This window comes from Clytia hemisphaerica, unplaced genomic scaffold (genome assembly GCF_902728285.1).
Source record: "Clytia hemisphaerica strain Z4C2 unplaced genomic scaffold, Clytia hemisphaerica genome assembly, whole genome shotgun sequence".
Taxonomy (NCBI): Eukaryota; Metazoa; Cnidaria; class Hydrozoa; order Leptothecata; family Clytiidae; genus Clytia; species Clytia hemisphaerica.
Genome location: NW_027104114.1, coordinates 1,464,082 through 1,483,686, shown reverse-complemented (window position 1 = coordinate 1,483,686; position 19,605 = coordinate 1,464,082). Strand labels below are relative to the sequence as shown.

At 34.3% G+C, this 19,605-nt stretch overlaps 2 protein-coding genes across 3 annotated transcripts in view; one reads left to right on the top strand and one right to left on the bottom strand.

Moving 5' to 3' along the window:
- LOC136813427 (TBC1 domain family member 2B-like) overlaps positions 1-8,876 on the bottom strand; it is a 94,915-nt gene extending 86,039 nt beyond the window's left edge. For both annotated transcript variants that reach the window (XM_067069946.1, XM_067069947.1), the window contains exons 1-5: positions 8,657-8,876; positions 5,503-5,545; positions 4,243-4,273; positions 3,895-3,963; positions 835-900 (exon numbers count right to left, since the gene is read on the bottom strand). In XM_067069946.1, the coding sequence (XP_066926047.1) occupies positions 835-900; positions 3,895-3,963; positions 4,243-4,273; positions 5,503-5,545; positions 8,657-8,791 (344 nt within the window). In that variant the 5' untranslated portion in view covers positions 8,792-8,876. The remainder of the gene's footprint in view (positions 1-834; positions 901-3,894; positions 3,964-4,242; positions 4,274-5,502; positions 5,546-8,656) is intronic.
- A 125-nt stretch (positions 8,877-9,001) lies between these two features.
- On the top strand, positions 9,002-16,583 carry LOC136813439 (adenylate kinase 2, mitochondrial-like). Its single transcript, XM_067069960.1, has 6 exons — positions 9,002-9,213; positions 13,841-13,963; positions 14,328-14,441; positions 14,794-14,888; positions 15,150-15,222; positions 15,930-16,583. Exons 1-6 carry the CDS (start codon positions 9,121-9,123, stop codon positions 16,137-16,139), a joined length of 708 nt encoding a protein of 235 aa, XP_066926061.1. The 5' UTR covers positions 9,002-9,120; the 3' UTR covers positions 16,140-16,583.
- The last annotated feature ends 3,022 nt before the right edge of the window (positions 16,584-19,605 follow it).

Genomic DNA, 19,605 nt, shown 5'->3' with positions numbered 1-19,605 from the left:
CTTTCATTTTGAACTAAATAAACTAAACTAATCTCATTTTCATACCGTGGAAGAAGGTAAGTTTGAAATGGGACTTAGAAGTTTCATTACAACCAAACAATACTTTTTTTCGCCATTAACCTTTCTTTGTTGATGTATAAAGCAATTTGCTAAATTAGCAATAAACAATTCAATCGTTTGATCTTGTCTTATCAAAACATTTTTTTTAACTTTTACCTTCAAAAAATACTCGTTAGACTCTTTGCAATGGATTGAGTTGATTTTCCTTCAAGTTTTTGTACTATCATTCTTCTACTTTTCATCATTTACCCTTCACATTTTTTTCTTCAAAAAATTGAGTTTGAAAAATCAATTTGAAATTGAGTTTTTGCCACCGAATAACGGTGGTAAAAAAGTGCTTGAAAAATACCTTGGCTTTTGATGTTCGAAAATCTACTTTTGAAACAGTTGAAACAGATTCATTTGACCAATTTTTTAATATTCTTTGCATTTGACACAGTTTCTTTCATGTGAATCTTAACAGAATCTTAATTTTATTCTTGTAATTCTCAACTACCTTATAGGAACTATTTTTCGCGGTTGAAAAAAAAAATCGGAAAATTAGCATTTCGCGGGTTTTAAATTTCGCAGTTTTGCCCTTTTTTGAACAAATTTCTTTCATTTTCCTACAAGGGATTTTTTCAAATTTTTCAATAAAATTGGAAAAATTGTATTTCCCGAGTTCAAAAAACCCTAAAATTGATTCCCACTAAAATAAGTTCCAATAAGGTACATCTAGCGACGTATTAGATGTATTAGATTAGATTGACTTCAATAAAAATTATACTAACTCACCTTATTGAAAACAAGGCCTTTACATTTGGGTTGTAGGAAAATGTGGCACTTGCTATATCTATAGTCCTAAAATAACAAAAGGGAAGTCGAACTTTAACAAAAGGAAGGTAATGTCTTCAGACAGAAGTAAATAAATAGAACTCCACGAAGAGATTTATGTTTATTATCCAAACTTAACCAAACTCTAAACGATTAGAATTGACAGGACAGGTTATATGTATGTAGTATCTTTGGATAATACCTCGTTAATTCACATAATATTAGTTTTTGACATCGAAATTTTCAGAAGTGTCCTGTTATGTTAAATTTAAGGAGCGCTCTACTACAGTAAAAGATAGCTCTACAAAATATACTTCATTTTGACATGTTTCACAAAACACCCCCTTCTCACAGACCCACTGGGACCCCTTCCCATTGGAAAAATTGGCCAAAATATCATCACCAGTGGAAAATATTATACTCCAACTTTTGTCCCCACTGAAAATAACCAAATAAAACAATCCTCGCTGTAAAATATTATGATTTTCTTCCCATCCCCACTAATTTTTTTGCCTTGAAAACAAAAGAATTGAAATCCCCAGCCATAAAAAGTATTCAGTCCATTATTTTTACCCCCACTATCTAAAAAAATTCTACCAGGTCTGTGAGAAGAGGTCTTTGTCACAAGCTGTCATAAGTAGTCAAAATAATCAAGGGCAGTGGTCAAAGCAAGGATTTTACACAGCAATTTAGCAGATATTCCAGAAATTTTGGTGAATTATGCAGAATTCTGAGATGAAAAAGCCACTTTATATACTTTGTTGTTATTCAGAATTTTGAGAAGGAAAAGACACTTAGATGTCCGTCTGAGAAGGAAGAACTTTTAACACTGCAGGAGTCTCCATTTATTTCTACCCTCGTATCAGGCATGCCATTGTTTGATATTGTAGATTCCAACTTTTCAATGGATATATACAATAGAATACCGGGTGCACCAAAAAAAAGTATACAAGTTTGTCGAGCTACTGTGAGCTTTCAAATTAAATTTTTTTGTTCATTCTTTTTTAATCGTATAGAGGAAGCTCTAACTTAAATTTTGAGCTATCATACATTAAATTTGAAAAAGAAGTTCGAAAGTTATTCCAAAAAAACTGACTTTTTTTCATGTCGAAATTTCAAAAAATCGTTAAAAACAGCGAGCAAATTTCTCTCTTGACACTTACCTTCATTACACATCCAAATACTATCCAATGCAAGGTTGTCCATTAAAGGTCATTAGGGAATTCGAAAATGTGGAAAAATAAGCTATTCCCATGTGGGATTTTCGAAAAAGCTGAAAAAAATCTTTGGAAATCTCCAAGAGAGGTTTTTATGTTATGTGTGTATGTGTTGTGTGAAAAAACTTTTTGGTAAAACAGTTCACCATGCCTCGACTAACAGTTGCTCAAAGAACTTGGGTCTGCATTGAGTTTGCTCGTATTGGAAATGCGCATGAGGTGCAAAGAAGATGGAGAAACCGTTGGCAAAATATCAACCCTCCTACGGTTAGAACAATTCTGAAAAACTTTGAAAAATTTGAAGGTGAAGGGACTTGTCATAATTTAAATAAAGGGAGGAGTGGTAGACAACGTACTGTTAGAACCCCAGCAAACATCGCGCGTGTCCAACGTGCTCTTCAACGGAATGGCAAACGTTCTTCACGAAGGAATGGTCTCCATGTTTCACCAACTTCATTTCTTCGCATAGTCAAAGACATTAAATTCCACCCTTATGTCTTAGTATCGAGACAAAAGCTTGAACCCGCCGATCCTCCTCGAAGAGTCGTCTTTTGCAACTGGTTTCTCCAGATGGTAAATGGTGCAAACAACTTCTTAAACAATCTCATCGTATCTGATGAAGCAATTTTTAGCCTTAACTCTGAAGTCAATTCACGAAACGTTATCAAATACGCTCAATACGGTCAAGGACACCCTCCAGATCACTACGTTGAGTTTAAACAAGGTGCTGACCAAGTGATGGTCTGGATGGGGCTAACCGGCAGTGGACAAGTTCTTGGGCCCCACTTTGTAAGAGGCAGATTGGATGCAAGAGAGTATCTACGAGTAATCCGATATCGTGTAATCCAAGGGGACCTTCAAAGGCTTGGAATTCAAAGAAACAACATGTGGTGGCAGCAAGATGGTGCACCTGCGCACACAAGCAATCGAGCGATAAACTACCTGACTGGCCAATTTCCTGGTAGAGTTTTAAGTGGCCGAGGGGATCAAGATTGGCCTGCAAGATCACCAGACCTTACAGTGTGTGATTTCTTTCTATGGGGATATTTAAAACACCAGATTTGGAATCGGGATGTTGCACTACAACCAAAGAATTTGAGACAGTTAAAAGCAGCTATCACAACTGAATGTCAAAATCTCAACCCTGCCATGATCAGAGATGCTTTCCAAGGAATGGTTAACCGTGCTCAAAAGTGTTTGAATGTAAATGGAATTACTTTTCCTAATGAATAAGAAAAAAAAGTATCAACAAATAAAATAGTGTTTTTGTCATTCGTTCTTTCTTTTTATTAGGTTGATTGTTAAAAAAAATTTGCTCGCTGTTTTTAACGATTTTTTGAAATTTCGACATGAAAAAAAAGTCAGTTTTTTTGGAATAACTTTCGAACAACTTTTTCAAATTTAATGTATGATAGCTCAAAATTTAAGTTAAAGCTTCCTCTATACGATTAAAAAAGAATGAACAAAAAATTTAAATCTGAAAGCTCACAATAACTCGACAAACCTGTATACTTTTTTTTGGTGCACCCGGTATAAAAATGGAAGTTGGAAATGGAATCAACTATATTGTCTTTTGCTTTTTCAAAGTCCTATTATGGTAAAAAATGAATCAATAAAAAATCAAAAGATCTCTTAAAGTTAAAGAATCCTAAGAGAGTATTTCCAGTCTAAAGTTTAGCATATTTGAAGGGGTTATCTTTTATATGAAGGGTACATCATAATTTGAATTTTACAGACATATTTTGTGAACCACTTGGCACTTGGGTATATAACATATTATTTCTAAACACAGATAAAATCATACCCTAATGGTTCAGTGTCTTGGGGTCTACGATAATAGAAAAGTAGACATCTACGTGGATCATAAACAAACCTAAAGTTAAAAAAGATGTTCAAAAAATTACTATAATAAACTTGAAATAAAATCTTTTAGACGAGACTTTAAAAAAAATATTCATGCATACAGAATAGCAATTTCAAGGATTTTTCATAAATTCAATCACTGATTTATACCACCCTGGTTTTTGTTTTTAGAAAAGAATTAAAAGCCAAGAAGTTTAGTGGACAAAAACTTTTATCATTTTGAGAATAAGCTTTTGTTCTATACTATTTAAATACATCCAACTTTTTAACAGAGAGACTTTATTCTTACCATCTTTTCTTCCAACCTTTGATGATACCGGCTTAAAGAAAATGAAAAAAATCCTTCAACGTAAGATATTGAATACTTGCCTCACCACTAACTAATTTACAAAAATACCTTTATTTCAGTTATTTTAATTTTTAAGAGGTTTCCAGTGGATTCAACAAATTTCCACAACAAATACGTAAATTAAATATTATAGTCATTCTAAAAGTCCTGAAATAATTTGGAATTGTAGAGCAGGTCACGCCAAAGGCACTGAGAGGCATTAAGACAGGGAGCTTGTTATGTGCGCATGTTTTGTTTACATTAACACTATTGAGATTTTTCGTACCCTGGTATTATACCCTGGCCAACTTTTTTACTCTAAAGAAAGGTGTTGAAATTAGATGAGGGATGTCAAAATTAGACACAGTTAGGGTAAGCAGCAGAGTGAGTAGAATTTTTTAAGAAAAGTGAAGGAATCCGATTGCTAGAAGTTTGATGAAATAGGGATCGGAGTTTGGTTGACTTTTAAGCCAGCAAGTATTCTTTTGTAACTTGACCTTAACTTTCCTGATCAACCAGAGGTGCAAAGTCTCAAGCATTTCAAATTATTGCGCAATTTTTGAACACATTTTCAATTTTGAATTAAGCATTCTCAAATTTTCCTCAGAAAATCAGTTTTAAATTTGGGTCAACCTAGAAAAAATTAAGATAAAAGGTTTCTATTAAATAAAGATAATTTATAAACCGGTCAATTTTTTTGCCCTGGGATGATGCATTTTTTTATGACGTCGTCAATTTTTGGGCATTTTTTTTTTAACTTTTGCTTTTCTCATCTCTTAGTACTTCATCTTAAAGCTTTTTGCAAAGTTTGAAGGTCATATCATATCATAAGTTACAGATAATTTAAAAGATTTTTCAAAAACTCATTTTCTGCATTTTGGGGTTTTTATCACCTGTCACTGTTTGATAACTTTTTTACCCCAAGACGAAAAATTTGACCGGTTTCATTTTTGGAAAGCTGATAAAATTATCTTTCCAACAGTATATAGAAACCTTTTATAATAATTCTTTCTAGGTTGGCCCTATTTTAGACGAAATTCTACTGGAATAAATTTCATTCAAAAATTTAGATGTGTCATTTTAATGTGAAAAAAAGGTTTAAAGCCGTAGTTAAATTGAAAACAAAATAACTATGCTTACACATGTGAAAGTTATTTAAATGCTGGTAGTTTTTTTATTATTCCACATGTCATGATTAGGAAAAAATATATTTAAACTTACCTCCCATTTTATTCAAGTAGCCACACAACCTTTCTTTGTTGTCCTGAAAGTATAAACAAAAATAATTTAGAGTCATAATAAACAATGTCAATTCGAAACTGTTTCAAATGTCATTCCATTCTATTGTACAGAAATTTGACCTGCTCAAATCAAAACAACAAAATGGATGTGGGCAATCACACTAAATCAAAAAAATTGATATGAAGAATTTACCAAAATGAACTTCAATGTATTAGTACCTTTGATTCATCCAAATCTGTTCATTCTTTTTTTTTAAACAGTCAGAAATTATCAGGGAAACAAGTAAAAAACTGCATCTAACAATATCTTTTCTTTCCAAAGATGTTTTTCACAACTTAGCACTGACTCACTTACGGCACCAGAGAATTCATGACACACATGGTCATGGAAACAAATGGCTGTTGCTAATGAGCTGGTTCATCTTTTTGCTGTTTTTTAGTAATATTAGGCTACAATCCATAACATGCTGCTTTATTTGAAAACCTACAGGCCGTCTGGAATTTTGAAAAATAAAAGAAATTGCAATTTTTCGACAAGATCGCTCAATTAGCGATAAATCAAAGTTTAAAAGTCATTGGGCTGATTTTCAGACTGCGCCACCAAAACTTCTCACGCACAGCACACAGAAGGCTAGATTTCATTTCATTTCAAAAAATTATTTCTTGTTGGCGCGGGGTCATGCAAACGATTCTTTGGAAAGGTGATCTTTTGTGTTTTGAAATTAATGGAACAACTGTGGAAATACTTATCAAATTTTAATAAATGACCCATCATTTTTCTCACAAAGGCTTGAAAATGCTTGCCAAAGTATAAAAAGTAAAAAATAATAACCTTAATGGAAGAATTAATTCAGACCATTGGATTTCTCAGGTATTTTCTGATAAATATGAAAAGTTTCACTGTCTGAACATTTTTTCCTCCGGAGCGCTTTGAAATCAAAGATGAGTTGTGAAATTTTTTGTGTCCCGCAGTTCCAATTTTTCTAAAAATGGTCTTAGTTGGAACGAGTTTTTAGATAAAAGTGTAGAATATTACACCTGCATATTAAAATTATTAATTTCATAGCTCAACTACACAAAGAACAATTGCTTGTCAAAGTCGGACCTAAAATTGAAAATTTTCATGAGCGTCAAATAAAAAACAAGCAAACCTGGAATGGCTATGGGCCGAATTTTTTAACGGCATTTGGCCGTTAAGGGGGGGAGGGGGTCGACCATGTGCCGTTAAGGGAAGGTCGAAAATCTCTTTAGGGGTATACTCACCACATATCAATTCTTTTCACCAGAAAATATCGATTTTTGAGACGTTTATTCCATACAAATGTTACTTTCCATATTTCTTTTCCTCATTTTATCAACTAAGATACCTAAAGTATTCACTTCGCTATTTTTTAGAATAATTTTAACCAAAACAAACGACCCGATGTTTATGTCTCGTGTTCCTTTTGTTTACACGGTCCGCGCGGCCCTTGAATTTCGCAGACGGTCGGTCTTTTTTCTTTGAAATGTTGCTATTCTTTTTATTATGATTACGGAGATAATTAATTTGCGCAACTTTCGGAAAAAAGTTTAGAAACTATCTCCGTTATTTTTTAAATGTAAACTGAGCAAAGCCATAGCGAAAGTAAAGATGGCTGACGAAACAAAGATGAAAGTGAAGGAGAAAATTTAGAGTTTCAATTCATCGATTTTTGACAATTTTTTAACTTTAGAGAATTTGATGGCCATTAAGGTCGAGGGGGGGGAGGGGTCAGAGCCTTAACGGCCAAATGCCGATAAAAAATTCGAAAATCGAAAGTCGATGGCCCCTATATCAGTATACTCCATTGCATTATATTTTGAAATTGAATTCTTGTGCGTTCAAAATTGAAATATTAAGATTAAATATATACAAAGTTTGAAAGCTCCAAAACTTGCAATCAAATGCAATTGAAGTTAAGGGTACATTTCTTTGATCTTTGACTATTTTCTTTTGTTCAATGCATTGCAATGCATTACGGCAATTCTTTTACAAAATTATTGAGTTCAAAATATCGCACAGTGAGCTGAACTGACATACAGACTACAGCTAATAGTATACAGATTTACAAACAATCATTGCCAATCAACTGAATCTTTTGAACAATAGAGTCCCCTGCCCAGTTGGCGACTGGTCTAGTTGGCGACCGAACGTCTTTGAACCCAGAAAAGTCATACAAAAACAAACCTCTGGAGAATTTCTTTTGGTAGTTATCTGCCTTGACCTATTTTCCGTACTGTGTAAAAAAGGTTTTAGAAAAAAACGAGTAGAATCCGAAAGATCCAACTTTGCACGGAAGCACACGAAAAAGCCAGATTTTTCAAAAAAAATAAAAAATGGCTACCTGTGGACAAAAAAGCTTCGTAAGAAAAAACGCTTCAACTCCCACGCCAAAAAATACTTGTCCAAAACAATGAGTATGCTAGAAAGCATTTCTGTAAAAATCAGCTCAATACAGTTTCCTTCGTGTGAAATATTGATAAAAAAGTTGATGCAATCAGCTTTGAAATTTGACGTCCAGTCTGCGACCGACCAAACTCAAAAAGTGAAAAAGAAGACTCTACATTGCGATCAAAACATTCCAGACGCGAAGAGAAAAAAACAGGCACAAAAAATTCCCGCGTTTTTATCAAATGAAGACTCTCCATAGACCGCCACTTTCAAAACAAAACAAAAACAAACTTTAGAAAAAAATGGCGACTTGAAGAAAAATTCTGAAAAAAACATGCCGAAAGGGAAATAGTGAGCTATTTTAAAACAAAAGAACGAGTGTAAATAAATTTAATACGGGAAAAAGCTTATGAGTTTTTTTATCATCCTGATCAATTAATATGACCTTACCTGCAAGTAGAGCACTGATTTTCTCTTTTTAACGATCGGTCGCAGACTGGTACGTCGGTCGAGAACTGGGCACTAGTACCGCTCGCTTCGAAAGTTTTTTATTCTAAGAAGATCGCCTCAAATAAAAAATCAAAACAAACACGAAGAACATGTTAAAAGTTGTCTAACCGTTGGTTGAAAAGGATTTTCAAAAAAGTTAAAAGTAAGTGAAAAATTTGAATCCAAAAATTTCGGTCGCCAACTGGGCAGGGTACTCTACATAAATAATGTATACCTTTTTTGTTTTGCTGTTGTTTTGAGAAAAATCATTCTCTTCTCCCTCATCTTCATTGGATTTTGAAGAGAAATTTATCACAGCTGGAACCTCTAGTATTTCCCAAGGATCTTGGACTTCCTTTTTTGAAGTCATCAATGCGAAATGTATCTAACATAAAATTCAAATAAGGTGTGGAAATTGTAAGTGAAATGAACTGCTCTGCATGCATGAAAAAAAATTTTTCTAGTGAAAACGAAAGTGAAAATCTAGCCTCGGCATGTAAATTTATCTAGCCGCTCTCCGCGATTTCTTCGAAATCGAATCATTCTGCAAAATGTACACGTGGGTTCCGCTTATGACATCGGTAAAATTTGGTCCAAGGTCCAGGAGGTCAGCCAGACTGCAGACAGAGGCAGACGCCAAATCTATCAAATCTATACAGACATTATCCACCACTCTCACACCCACAACTTTCTGCAGATATGGCACCACAACAAGCACAGGCAGCACCAGAAACACCTAAAGGAATCAATGGAATCCTTCTTGGTCCACCAGGAGCAGGAAAAGGTACCCAGGTAAAAAGATTTGTTTTTCAATATTTGATTGGCTGTGTGTTTTCAACCGTCATTAGGATCTCGAAAATTCAAACTCTCAACCCAAATTCTATTCATTTTGTCATTAGTATATAGAAGAAGAAATCTCAGCTTGAATCTTCAGGCTATGATGGCAAGCAAAGGTAAAAATTTTGAAACAAAGCTCAGAAAAGCTCAGTGTTCAAGAGTGGTTCAAATCTAAAAACTTTGCTAACTTCTAAGAACAAAAGCCGACTACCACCTAACAGTCACCCTGGTGTGTATATGATAGAATGCGAATGTGGTAAAAGATATGTTGGCGAGACCGGGTTAAAGATATCCACATGTGTCAGCCAACACAAAAAGAACGTTGAAGATGAAAAATGGGACATTTCGGGTATAACTAACCATGCTAAAGACTGTACCCAAGGACTTAATTGGAACGAAGCTAGGCTTTTAAAGACTGAAGAGAACAAATTTGATAGAAAAGTGCGTTATTTATAAGATGCTTTGTTGTCTTTTTAATCTTTGTGTAAACTTGCATATGTTTTGCATACTTTCCAACTAAATCCAACCACGGCATTTTAGTTCCTGTATTTTTGCATACAATTCAAGATGGCGGATGGAAAGGCGAAAAGGTCTATTGCAATAAAGAGTTACCTTATGACTTTGAATAGACGCCCGGCAGTTACATCAATATGTCAAAAACATTTTGTTCAACCACCTTCACTTCAAGATAGGGTACCATAGAATGAACTTCCTTTTATAGGATGAACCATATTCATGTGGCTTTCAGCCTTGCACTCCATTGCAGAGGCTAATCAATTTTAATGACTTTTTTGACTAAATTTTTAATTTTTTTATATTTGAGTATTAAAAAGGCATGCATTCAAATAATAAAGGTTTAAAATTTTTCTCTGGGCTAGTTAGTAAAATATCTCAAATAGGCTTTGTGATGGAGTGCAAGGCTGAAAGCCACATGAATATGGTTCATCCTATAAAAGGAAGTTCATTCTATGGTGGCCTATCTTGAAGTGAAGGTGGTTGAACAAAATGTTTTCGGCATATTGATGTAACTGCCCGGTTGTTTATTAAGGGGGGGGGGGAAATGACACCTTCCAAAAAAGTGAAGAAGGGGGGATCAGAAATTTTCACTAAAAAGGGGGGGGAGGGATCGTTTAAGAAGGGGGGTCTTACATATGTTGTAGATTATTTTCCAGCACTGTTATGAAATTTAGTCTGCATGAAAGGAAGTTCTTTATTTTCACTAAAAAGTGGTATATATTTGCCAGACTTAATTTTTCTTTACTGTTTCCCATCCCTTTTTACCATAAAAAATTTAGCCCGAAATCCTTGGGGGATAGGTATTTTTAAAGGTTGGGGGGATGCCAAGAAGGGGGGGATCGTTTAAGAAGGGGGGATCATACCCCTTTCCGCACTATGTGTAAGCAAAATGATGAAAGGTGTAAAAAAGGATGAGATATTCCAAAAATATTGATAAAAAACGGGTTGTCCGAAAGAATGTTTTAAAAACTAATGGATATTATTTTGAGGATGAAAATTACATGAGTGTATAGTAAAAAGTGTATCTTTCAGAAAATAACAAAATATTCACTGAAAGAGTGACATAGGATGAAATATTCCACTTTTTATGTCACCCAAAACCGAAAATTGTGGAATTCTTCATCCTTTTCTACTCCTTGAATTTAAATTTGAAAATTTATGGTATCATCAATAGATTTCCAAAGAGTTTAGATGGTAAAGCCGTTTTAAAAAATTGCTATAGTAAAAATCAGAAAATTTTGATTTTCTAGAATATTTTATCCCAAATATCTTTGAAACCTATATCATTGGAATCCTCGTGGAAAAATACGTCATTTCTAAAAATAAGGTCCAAAAATTCCTAACATCAAAGTAGATATTGCGAAAAAGATGATTTTAAAGATCACTGAAAAGTCCATCAGGTACATTCTAAAAAAACACCGACATAAACAAAATTTAACATCTTTACAAAAGTTGTCTTTTTGATTTTTCAAACATTTGTTTTGTGCGTTCCCTACCACAATCCCGTGAAGTCCGGTAACTTGCATCAGCGTAGGCAAACATGCATAGCCATCAAATGACTGACCAATCAAAGCAAAATTTCAAAACAAATGAACTACGCAGCTCCGCTTGCAGCTCTACTCTACCATCTTTGTTTTGATTTGAGTTTGTATTTTAATGACCAGACAGATCATTCATTTGAGGGCTATGCATGTTTGCCTCCACTGATGCAAGTTACCCGACTTCACGGTAACTTATGTAATCGCACTTTCGGTAAGTTGGGTTAGTCATAATCCAAGATAAGAAATTAGAGGAGACTAAAAGACGGGGGAGTTAATGTACCGTGAGTTAATGTACCGTGAGTGGTCCTAAATCCAACAGCCCTGCCTAAATCCGACCCCCCCCCCAAATAACTGCTATAAAAAAAATTCTATATTTGTTCAAACATTCCCTCTCCAAGTTGAACAATAAATTATATTGCAAGGACTCTCGAAACAAAATATCTATAAACAAGATGACTAAAACCAGTCAATAAATGTGATCAAAAAAGTTTGAGTTGTAAAAACAATTACCTCTTTTATTCTGAATCTGTTGCTCGTGTTTAAAAAACGTTAACAATTTTGCAGAATTTTGTAATAAAAAATTATGTTTTGTATAAGAAGCAATTATTGTTATTTGGTTCAATTGGTTCAGTGTATCAAATCTCTCAGTTTAGTTGACACTTTGGTATCTTCATTGCGTCACAGCGAAAGGTTTGTTTCTATTTTAGTTTGAAATTTTTTTATCTTTGAAATACCCCATCAGATTTAGACAGGGCTGTCGGATTTAGGACCACTCACGGTATGTAATATTAATTCATAATTTCTTTATCTTTATTTTTCACGAATTCTCAACTTCAGTTGAGCTAGAATCTGAGAATGTCTGTGTGTCTGTCTGTGTGTCTGTCTGTGTGTCACCAAAACTTTGGGGCAGGCTGGAGACTTCAAAATTGGTCTGATTGGGCTGAAATTTTGCACACTTGATCCATGGGCAAATCCCTGGGGGTATTTTTTTCATTTTTTCAAAATTTTAATTTTTGAGGCCTGGGGACGAGTTTTTCGCCAAAACGAGGCTAAAACTTTGGGGCAGGCTGGAGACTTCAAAAATGGTCCGATTTGGCTGAAATTTTGCACACTTGATCCTTGGGCAAATCCCTGGGGGTGTTTTTTTTTCATTTTTTCAAAATTTTAATTTTTGGGGTCTGGGGACAAGTTTTTCGCCAAAACGAGGCTAAAACCCAAAATACAATAATTTTTCTTAAGCCATGAAGTTTACAATTAGGTCTACGAATGATTTCAAAGATACTGAAGTTGAGCCAGTGCGGTTAGTCATAATATTGTGCATGCAATTCAAATATTTCAATTGGTTAGTTGTCATTCGAACTTCTATTAAGTGACAAAAATTAAAGGGAACTTTGAAAAAATCTGCGAACACAATAATTACGAAGGAGGAGTGGCTGAATTTTAGTTTATCCATGATAATTAACAAGTAATAACATGGTCGTTTGGGTAACTTTGGGAATAATAGCCTCTTGTTTCATTGAAAACATTTCAAATAGCCCTCGCATACGTTTTTGGGGGCTAAGCTTTCTAGGGGGTGGGCTGAGTTTATGATTTAAGTTTTCAATAAAAACTTTCAGATCATTTCAAAAAAATGCCTGTTACATATATGTTAATATTATAATGCCTGTTATATAATTCATCACTGAATTACTGAAAAAAATAAGTTGCCTTCTAAGTGTCTTATTAAACTCAACTAAAGTGCTCTACCCAATGAGCTACATCTCTTTGGCAAAATAGAAACTGAAATGACAGGAATAGAACCGGCTACCTCTTCAGCTATTATTCAACACTTAGAAGATAGAAGTGTATATTAATATATCGACATTTTGTTGTTATATGCTAAAATTTTGTTAAATTTTTGTTAGCTTGTCCTTATTGTGACATAATGTTGATCTTTGTTAATTTAAGAAAAACTTATTTAGATGACCTTCTTTATTTTGTCTAAAAACTCTCAAGCACAATTTTCTTTTTGAGTTTTCCTTTCATGAAGGTGGGGGCGCTACATCTGGCTACATTCTTAGAATTTAGCTGGAGGCTATTTTCGTTAGCCCCCCCCCTGAAAAATACTGGGGACTGGACCCCTTTGCATACTATGCAGATTGTAAACAAAAAATCCTCTCAACTGCAAAATTAAATTCTGTGAAACTTCTGAATTTTGAGCTGTAAACCGCAAAATTCAATTCTGTGAAAATTCCTTCCCTTAAGGTAGTATTATTCTTTGGCAGGGAAATGATTATGAGACAAGGACAAATAATAAATATATTCTGGTCACACTTGAAATCCTTCTTATCCATTTGACTTTAAAAATGGTGAAGTGAGGGAGAGTCATAGTTTTGGGCAAAAAAATTTTTGCCTAACTTTGATGAGCGACAAAAACATTTTTCTACTTTTTACACATTTTCAACCATGAAAGGGGGAGTGTCTTTGAATTGGATTATATAATAGTCTTTGAAATATATAATACAGAAATTATTGTTTCTTTTTAGTCTCAACGGTTGATTGAAAAATATTGCATCTGTCATTTGGCTACTGGAGATTTATTACGAGCTGTCATTGCATCAGGATCAGATCTTGGAAAGAAAATAAAGGGTGTAATTGATGCTGGACAGGTATGAATTTCATTTGATTTGTTTCGTTATATTCTCTTGACTGGGGCATTACATTCCTGTATATTTATAAAGAGAATTTAGAAGTCAAACAAATTTCATTTTTATCCTTAGATGTGATTCAAAGTTTCAATCAAGTAGAAAAGTTCAAAAAGTTTTATTGAAATACCAAAAAATAAATAATTCGCTTAGAACTCAACTGCTATCATCGTTTCATCACAGATTCTATTTCTTTCAAGACTGATATCCACAATGCAACTTGTCTGGAGATTGCGCCAACGTAAAACACAATGTAGCTATTGATTGTAGATTCGTTCTTTATTTTCTCCGTATTACTAGCTCTTTATGCTTGTAACATTATTTGTAGCTTGTATCCGACGATCTGGTGGTTGAATTGATTGATTCAAATCTGAAGAAACCAGAATGTAAGAATGGATTTCTTTTGGACGGTTTCCCAAGAACTGTACCACAAGCTGAAAAGGTAATGTGCTATTTTGTTTTATGTTGTAGTAGTCAATTACTGATTACTGCTTCTGTGTATTCTTCTTTAGTTTTAAACAGAGTGTCCCAGCACTTTCTACCTTAGACAGATTGAATTTCTTTTGACCAATACCTGTAGGAAAATGAAAGAAATTAGGTGAAAATAAGGCTAATTCGCAAATTTTATTCCACGCGAAAATAAATCCAAGTTTAGGGTATTATTTGGAAGAAAAATATGATTTCACTCCCTCAGACTAGGATATCTTTCTTTAGGGACCATTTTTTTCGGATAGTTTACCCATTTGTTAATATGTGTTCTCTAATGTTTTGATTTTGTGATTTGTGTCTTTCAGTTGGATGATTTATTAGAAGAGCGAGGCACACCACTTGACCGGGTCATTGAGATGAAAATTGACGAAGAAAAACTTGTGTCAAGAATCGTTGGGAGGTAAAGTTCAGTTGTTATTCCTTTTAACAGGGTTGTTAGGTTTTATTAAAAATCTTCATCCTTGAATCTCCTTAAAAAATTGTAAATTTGGAAAATAATTATTATTACCTCATATCTCCTGAAATTCGATTTTCAAGGGATTTTCATCCCACTAAAGTATCAATACCCTATTGTTTCATGTAACCCATCAAAGGGGGTGATGTAAAATTTTATTTTCTACCAGAACCAAATCATTCCAAAATATTTCTTCTTTAATTTCAGATTATTCCACATCAAAAGCGGTAGATCGTATCACGAAGTTTTCAATCCACCCAAAAAAACAATGACTGATGACGTGGGTTGATTTGTTTGTGATTGTCTCTTTCTGAGTGTGCTAAATTAAGTGCGTATCGTGGCTTCGCGGCTTCGTGGGTTCGTGGGTCTGCGAGTCCGCGAATCCGCGCGAGGAATTTTCAACCCACGGACCCACAAGCAATTTTGGCCCACGAATCCGCAAACATTAATCACCCACGCACTCACGTGACTTTTTTTTTACCCATGAACCTGCGGACCCACAAAATTTGGGGACAAGCTGGAGTTTTTACAAGCTCTTATTTGATTTGGTTGGTCGTTAAGATGTAATAAAAGAATCTCATTACTTTTTCTAAAGAACGCGTCATCTCTATCACTTTAAATGACCAATTATTGAAGTATCTTGTAAAAACTCCAGCTCATCCCAAAATTTGACCCTCGAACCCTCGAGTAATTTAAACCCTCTCTCATCTATGTTGTTTGCCAATTGAATTATTTCGTTCAGTGTCTTGTTTGATGACCTTATTGAGTGATTTCTGCAGTCGACCTCTTTTCCTCGTCAAGTGGACAGGGTCCCAAAGAATCAATTTCGTAGCGGGTTCATTCCCTCTGATGCTTTGACACCACCCTTTTAGTACACTACTGACGTTCTCCGCGACCGGATATTTAATATCACCCTTTTAGTACACTGTACTGACTTTTCTCCATGACTGAATTTTTATTACCATTCTATCTTGAATTATCTTACAGATCACCGGTGAGCCATTAACAAGACGATCAGACGATAATGAAGAAGCTCTCCGCAAACGTTTAGCATCCTTCCACAAATCTACATCACCTTTAGTCAACTTCTATCAAAAACGTGGAATTCATAGCGCCGTCAATGCCGACCGATCCATGGACGCTGTTTTCGCTTCTATATCCGCCATCTTTGATGAAGCACGCGACAAAAGATCATAATAAAGCAACGTCGCCATAACGACGATCTCATTTGTTTGGTCTTAGGATCTGTTTTCAGCCAAACTTGTTGTTTTGATGTGTACCCCACAAATATTGAGTGGCCAGCGTGTAACAATTTCACTGAATTGGCGCTCTATCTGAAGTCCATGTCCAATCCAATGTACAGTGTGTCCCTAAAACGAGGACAAATTTTTATATGAAGTGAAATCCTCAAAACTCATCATATCTGGCCTGGAATAATTGAATTGAAAGAATTCTCTTTCAAATCAATAGATATTCAATTCTCAAGATAATTGAATAGGTTTTGGAGATTAAAATTAAATAAATAAGTCTTAAAATTTCGCACAAGTTATAAGGATTTTACTTTATATAAAAAGTTGTCCGCTTTTTTGGGCACGCTATATACCAGAAAAAGACTGTTAACACGTTACTTGTTCAGTTGAATTGTAAAAAAACTACTTTTTTAATTCGTTGATTGGTTGCCATTAGTTGTCCATATTGTTCTCCTTTTTCAAAATCTTTATAATTATTTCAATGTAAGGACCAGCTTTCATAGAAACCGCCGTAAACTTTAAAGCTTTAAATCATTAATAGTGTACAAAATAAGATCCAATTTTCGTGATTTTGCTTAAGCTTATGCCTTTTTAAACTACATTAACATACACGCTTTTTCTTATAAGAACAATTTTATAAGAGCACTAGTCTTAAAAATTTTCTAAGAACAATTTTAGCCTCAGATTTCAGAAATGATTAAGAAAGCACTGATTTTAACAGATTTTTAATCCATTTTCAGTTTTCAAAGTAAAGAAACTAAGCATATAAACATTGTATAAACATTCAAGCCTGAAAATTTCCAAAAATTAAGCCCAGCTTCAGCCAAAATTCACTGGTTCTTATAAAAACTTTATTTTGTTGTTTTTTTTCCTCTATCCATGGGTTTCATTACCTTTTTTAAAGACCAACTACATTTACCATTTTCTTAGTTTATCAAATTTAGGGTACGATTTTTTATAGTCCGTGTTTTATATTTGTGATGATTAAAACGATAAAATTAGAATAGCAAATAAAAAACTTGAAATTAAAAAATCTAATTATTTGTTTTACAGTCTTACGGTTTGCGATTTCCGAAATACCGAATAATTTTGCTAAAGTTTCTGAGATTCCGTAAAAAATACTTGCAATTCCGATACAGATACAGATTTTGGGGATTTTTCCTCGTTTTTACTAATTTTCATCAAATTTGATATTTTCAGGTATAAATTCCGAAAAAAAAAATTCATATGGATTTCCGATACCGAAACAATTTCAGCATTCCGAAATACCGAAGGAATTTTGGCCGATTTCCGAAATTCCGAAGAAAAAAAGGTCGATTTCCGCAATTACGGGATACCGTACGCACCCACTCTAAAGGCTCGGGGACACAAGAAGTTTTGCTTCATGCTCTGCTCCATCCCACCAACCTGAAACGCTTTCTCGTGTCTCCGCCCAATTTTTCGTTCTATCAATAAAAGTGAAATCTCACTTTTATCCCAGGGACAAAATCAGCGTGTCTTTTAGGTATTTCCCTCACTTTTTGTCCCGTGAAACAAAAAAAAGAACGCTAATTAAAAACTTCTCGTGTCCCCAAGCCTTAAAGCCCAAAAAATCTTTGTGTTGGATGAAGTTTGATCGCCATTAAACATTCCATCCAACATTTTCGGCGAGATCAAAGAAGCTCTCTCATTGAATTGTGTAATTTTTTGTGTTGGATTGGTTTGGTGGTACTTTTTTCTTTATTTTTTGAATTTTCATTTTTTCTAAGTCATGTTGGATCGGTTTGCCCCAGCCTTGATTTTCGCTTCATCCAACGCAAGTTTTTCCATCAAACATTTCATCCAACATTGGAAAATCATGTTTGATGAAATGTTGGACTGGTTTGCCATGGGTGCCTTTACAATTCAGCAGGTGCACTCTATCAGAGGAATGTACAGCTTCTTCAGAACAATAGACTCGTCATATACCAGCTCCTTTGCCCTTAAGGGAGTTTGGATTTCTTTTGTTGTTGCTTTAAAAAAGTTGTATAGTTAGCGTGGTATGACGAAATTCTTTTGTTTCAGGTCAAATTATGCGTAAACTTTAGGTGGGCTTATATTTTGGGGAGACCCCTTTTATACCAAAAGATACCTATATTATCTTGCTCAGAATTTTCTAGCGATATAACGGCATCATGACCGCATAATTAGATTAAAAGCTAACGTGCACGAAAATAAGAAATCAAATCTGTCTTTGATGAATTTCTATCAAATTTTTTAGAAATAATTTGGTATCATTGTGATGAAAATTTTTCAGACTACAAGTTAGTGTAAAATTTGTTACTGGATACTGAAAGTTTAAAAAGTAATGGATCAAAAACGAAAAACATAAAACCACTTTTATAAGCACAGCATATAGAAACCAGCCCTCTTCGCATAGCGAGCCGTTTTTTTCTGAACTTTTTGTAACGACTAAATTAAAGCTAAAACAAAGGAGTTTTCAATAGACACGATCAGAACACTTCGGGTAATCAGAGAAGCACTTTTTCTATTCCATCCCATTTCCCTGACTTTCTCAAGTACACCCTTACAACCTGTATCACGCAGCCCCGGTAAAACTTTTCCCCATAGCATGGATAATAATTTCTATTGTAACATCAATGGGAATAAAAATTCTATATTACAAGATTAAAAAATCCAGTGGGGATGGTTTTTGAGTGCAATTTTTAAACATTGAATTTCGAATGGAGGTAAAATCAAAGTCAATTTCCCAGTGGGGCCGAAATTCGAGGGTATTTTTCTCACCGGGGACGAACTTTTTACCAAATTTTTCAGTGTGGCTGGGATCTCAGCGGGTCTGTGACACAGGGGTATACGTGTACCCTTACAGTGCTTTTCGAGGGTCTCGAAAAACCTACCTTAAAGTTAGTTCATACCGTGGGTGGGGGACCATACGAGTTCCCGCCGGGTAATTTTGGAAATTTGAACCTTCCCAGGCCCAATAATCTCGTCCTCCCTCTAAAAAAAGTTTTGAAATACCAAGCACTGGAAATACATTGTACAATCGAATGTAACCAGTTTAGTTTATTTTTATAAGAACAAACTATATAAGAACATAAGGCTTCGATGGCCAAAATGTCAAGAACAAGTTAACATTTTAAGGCTTTGAGGACTCAAACTCAAAAACACCCAATTTCTTAGGGAAATAGCCAAAAATACTCACAAAATAAGAACATACTGAGAACATTTTTAGGCTTAAAACTCAAAAAGTTAAGAATATTCGAAGGCTTCAAAAAATTTGGATGTTCCTATAAAAAAAAAAGTGTAGTCATTTAAAAAATTGAAGGGACAATAGAAGCTTGATGGTGATTTTTCAAAGTTGTTTATAAAAAATGACATCAAAATTGTAAAAAAAAACACATTGTAACAAAAAAATCAAAATGAAATCAAAAAGA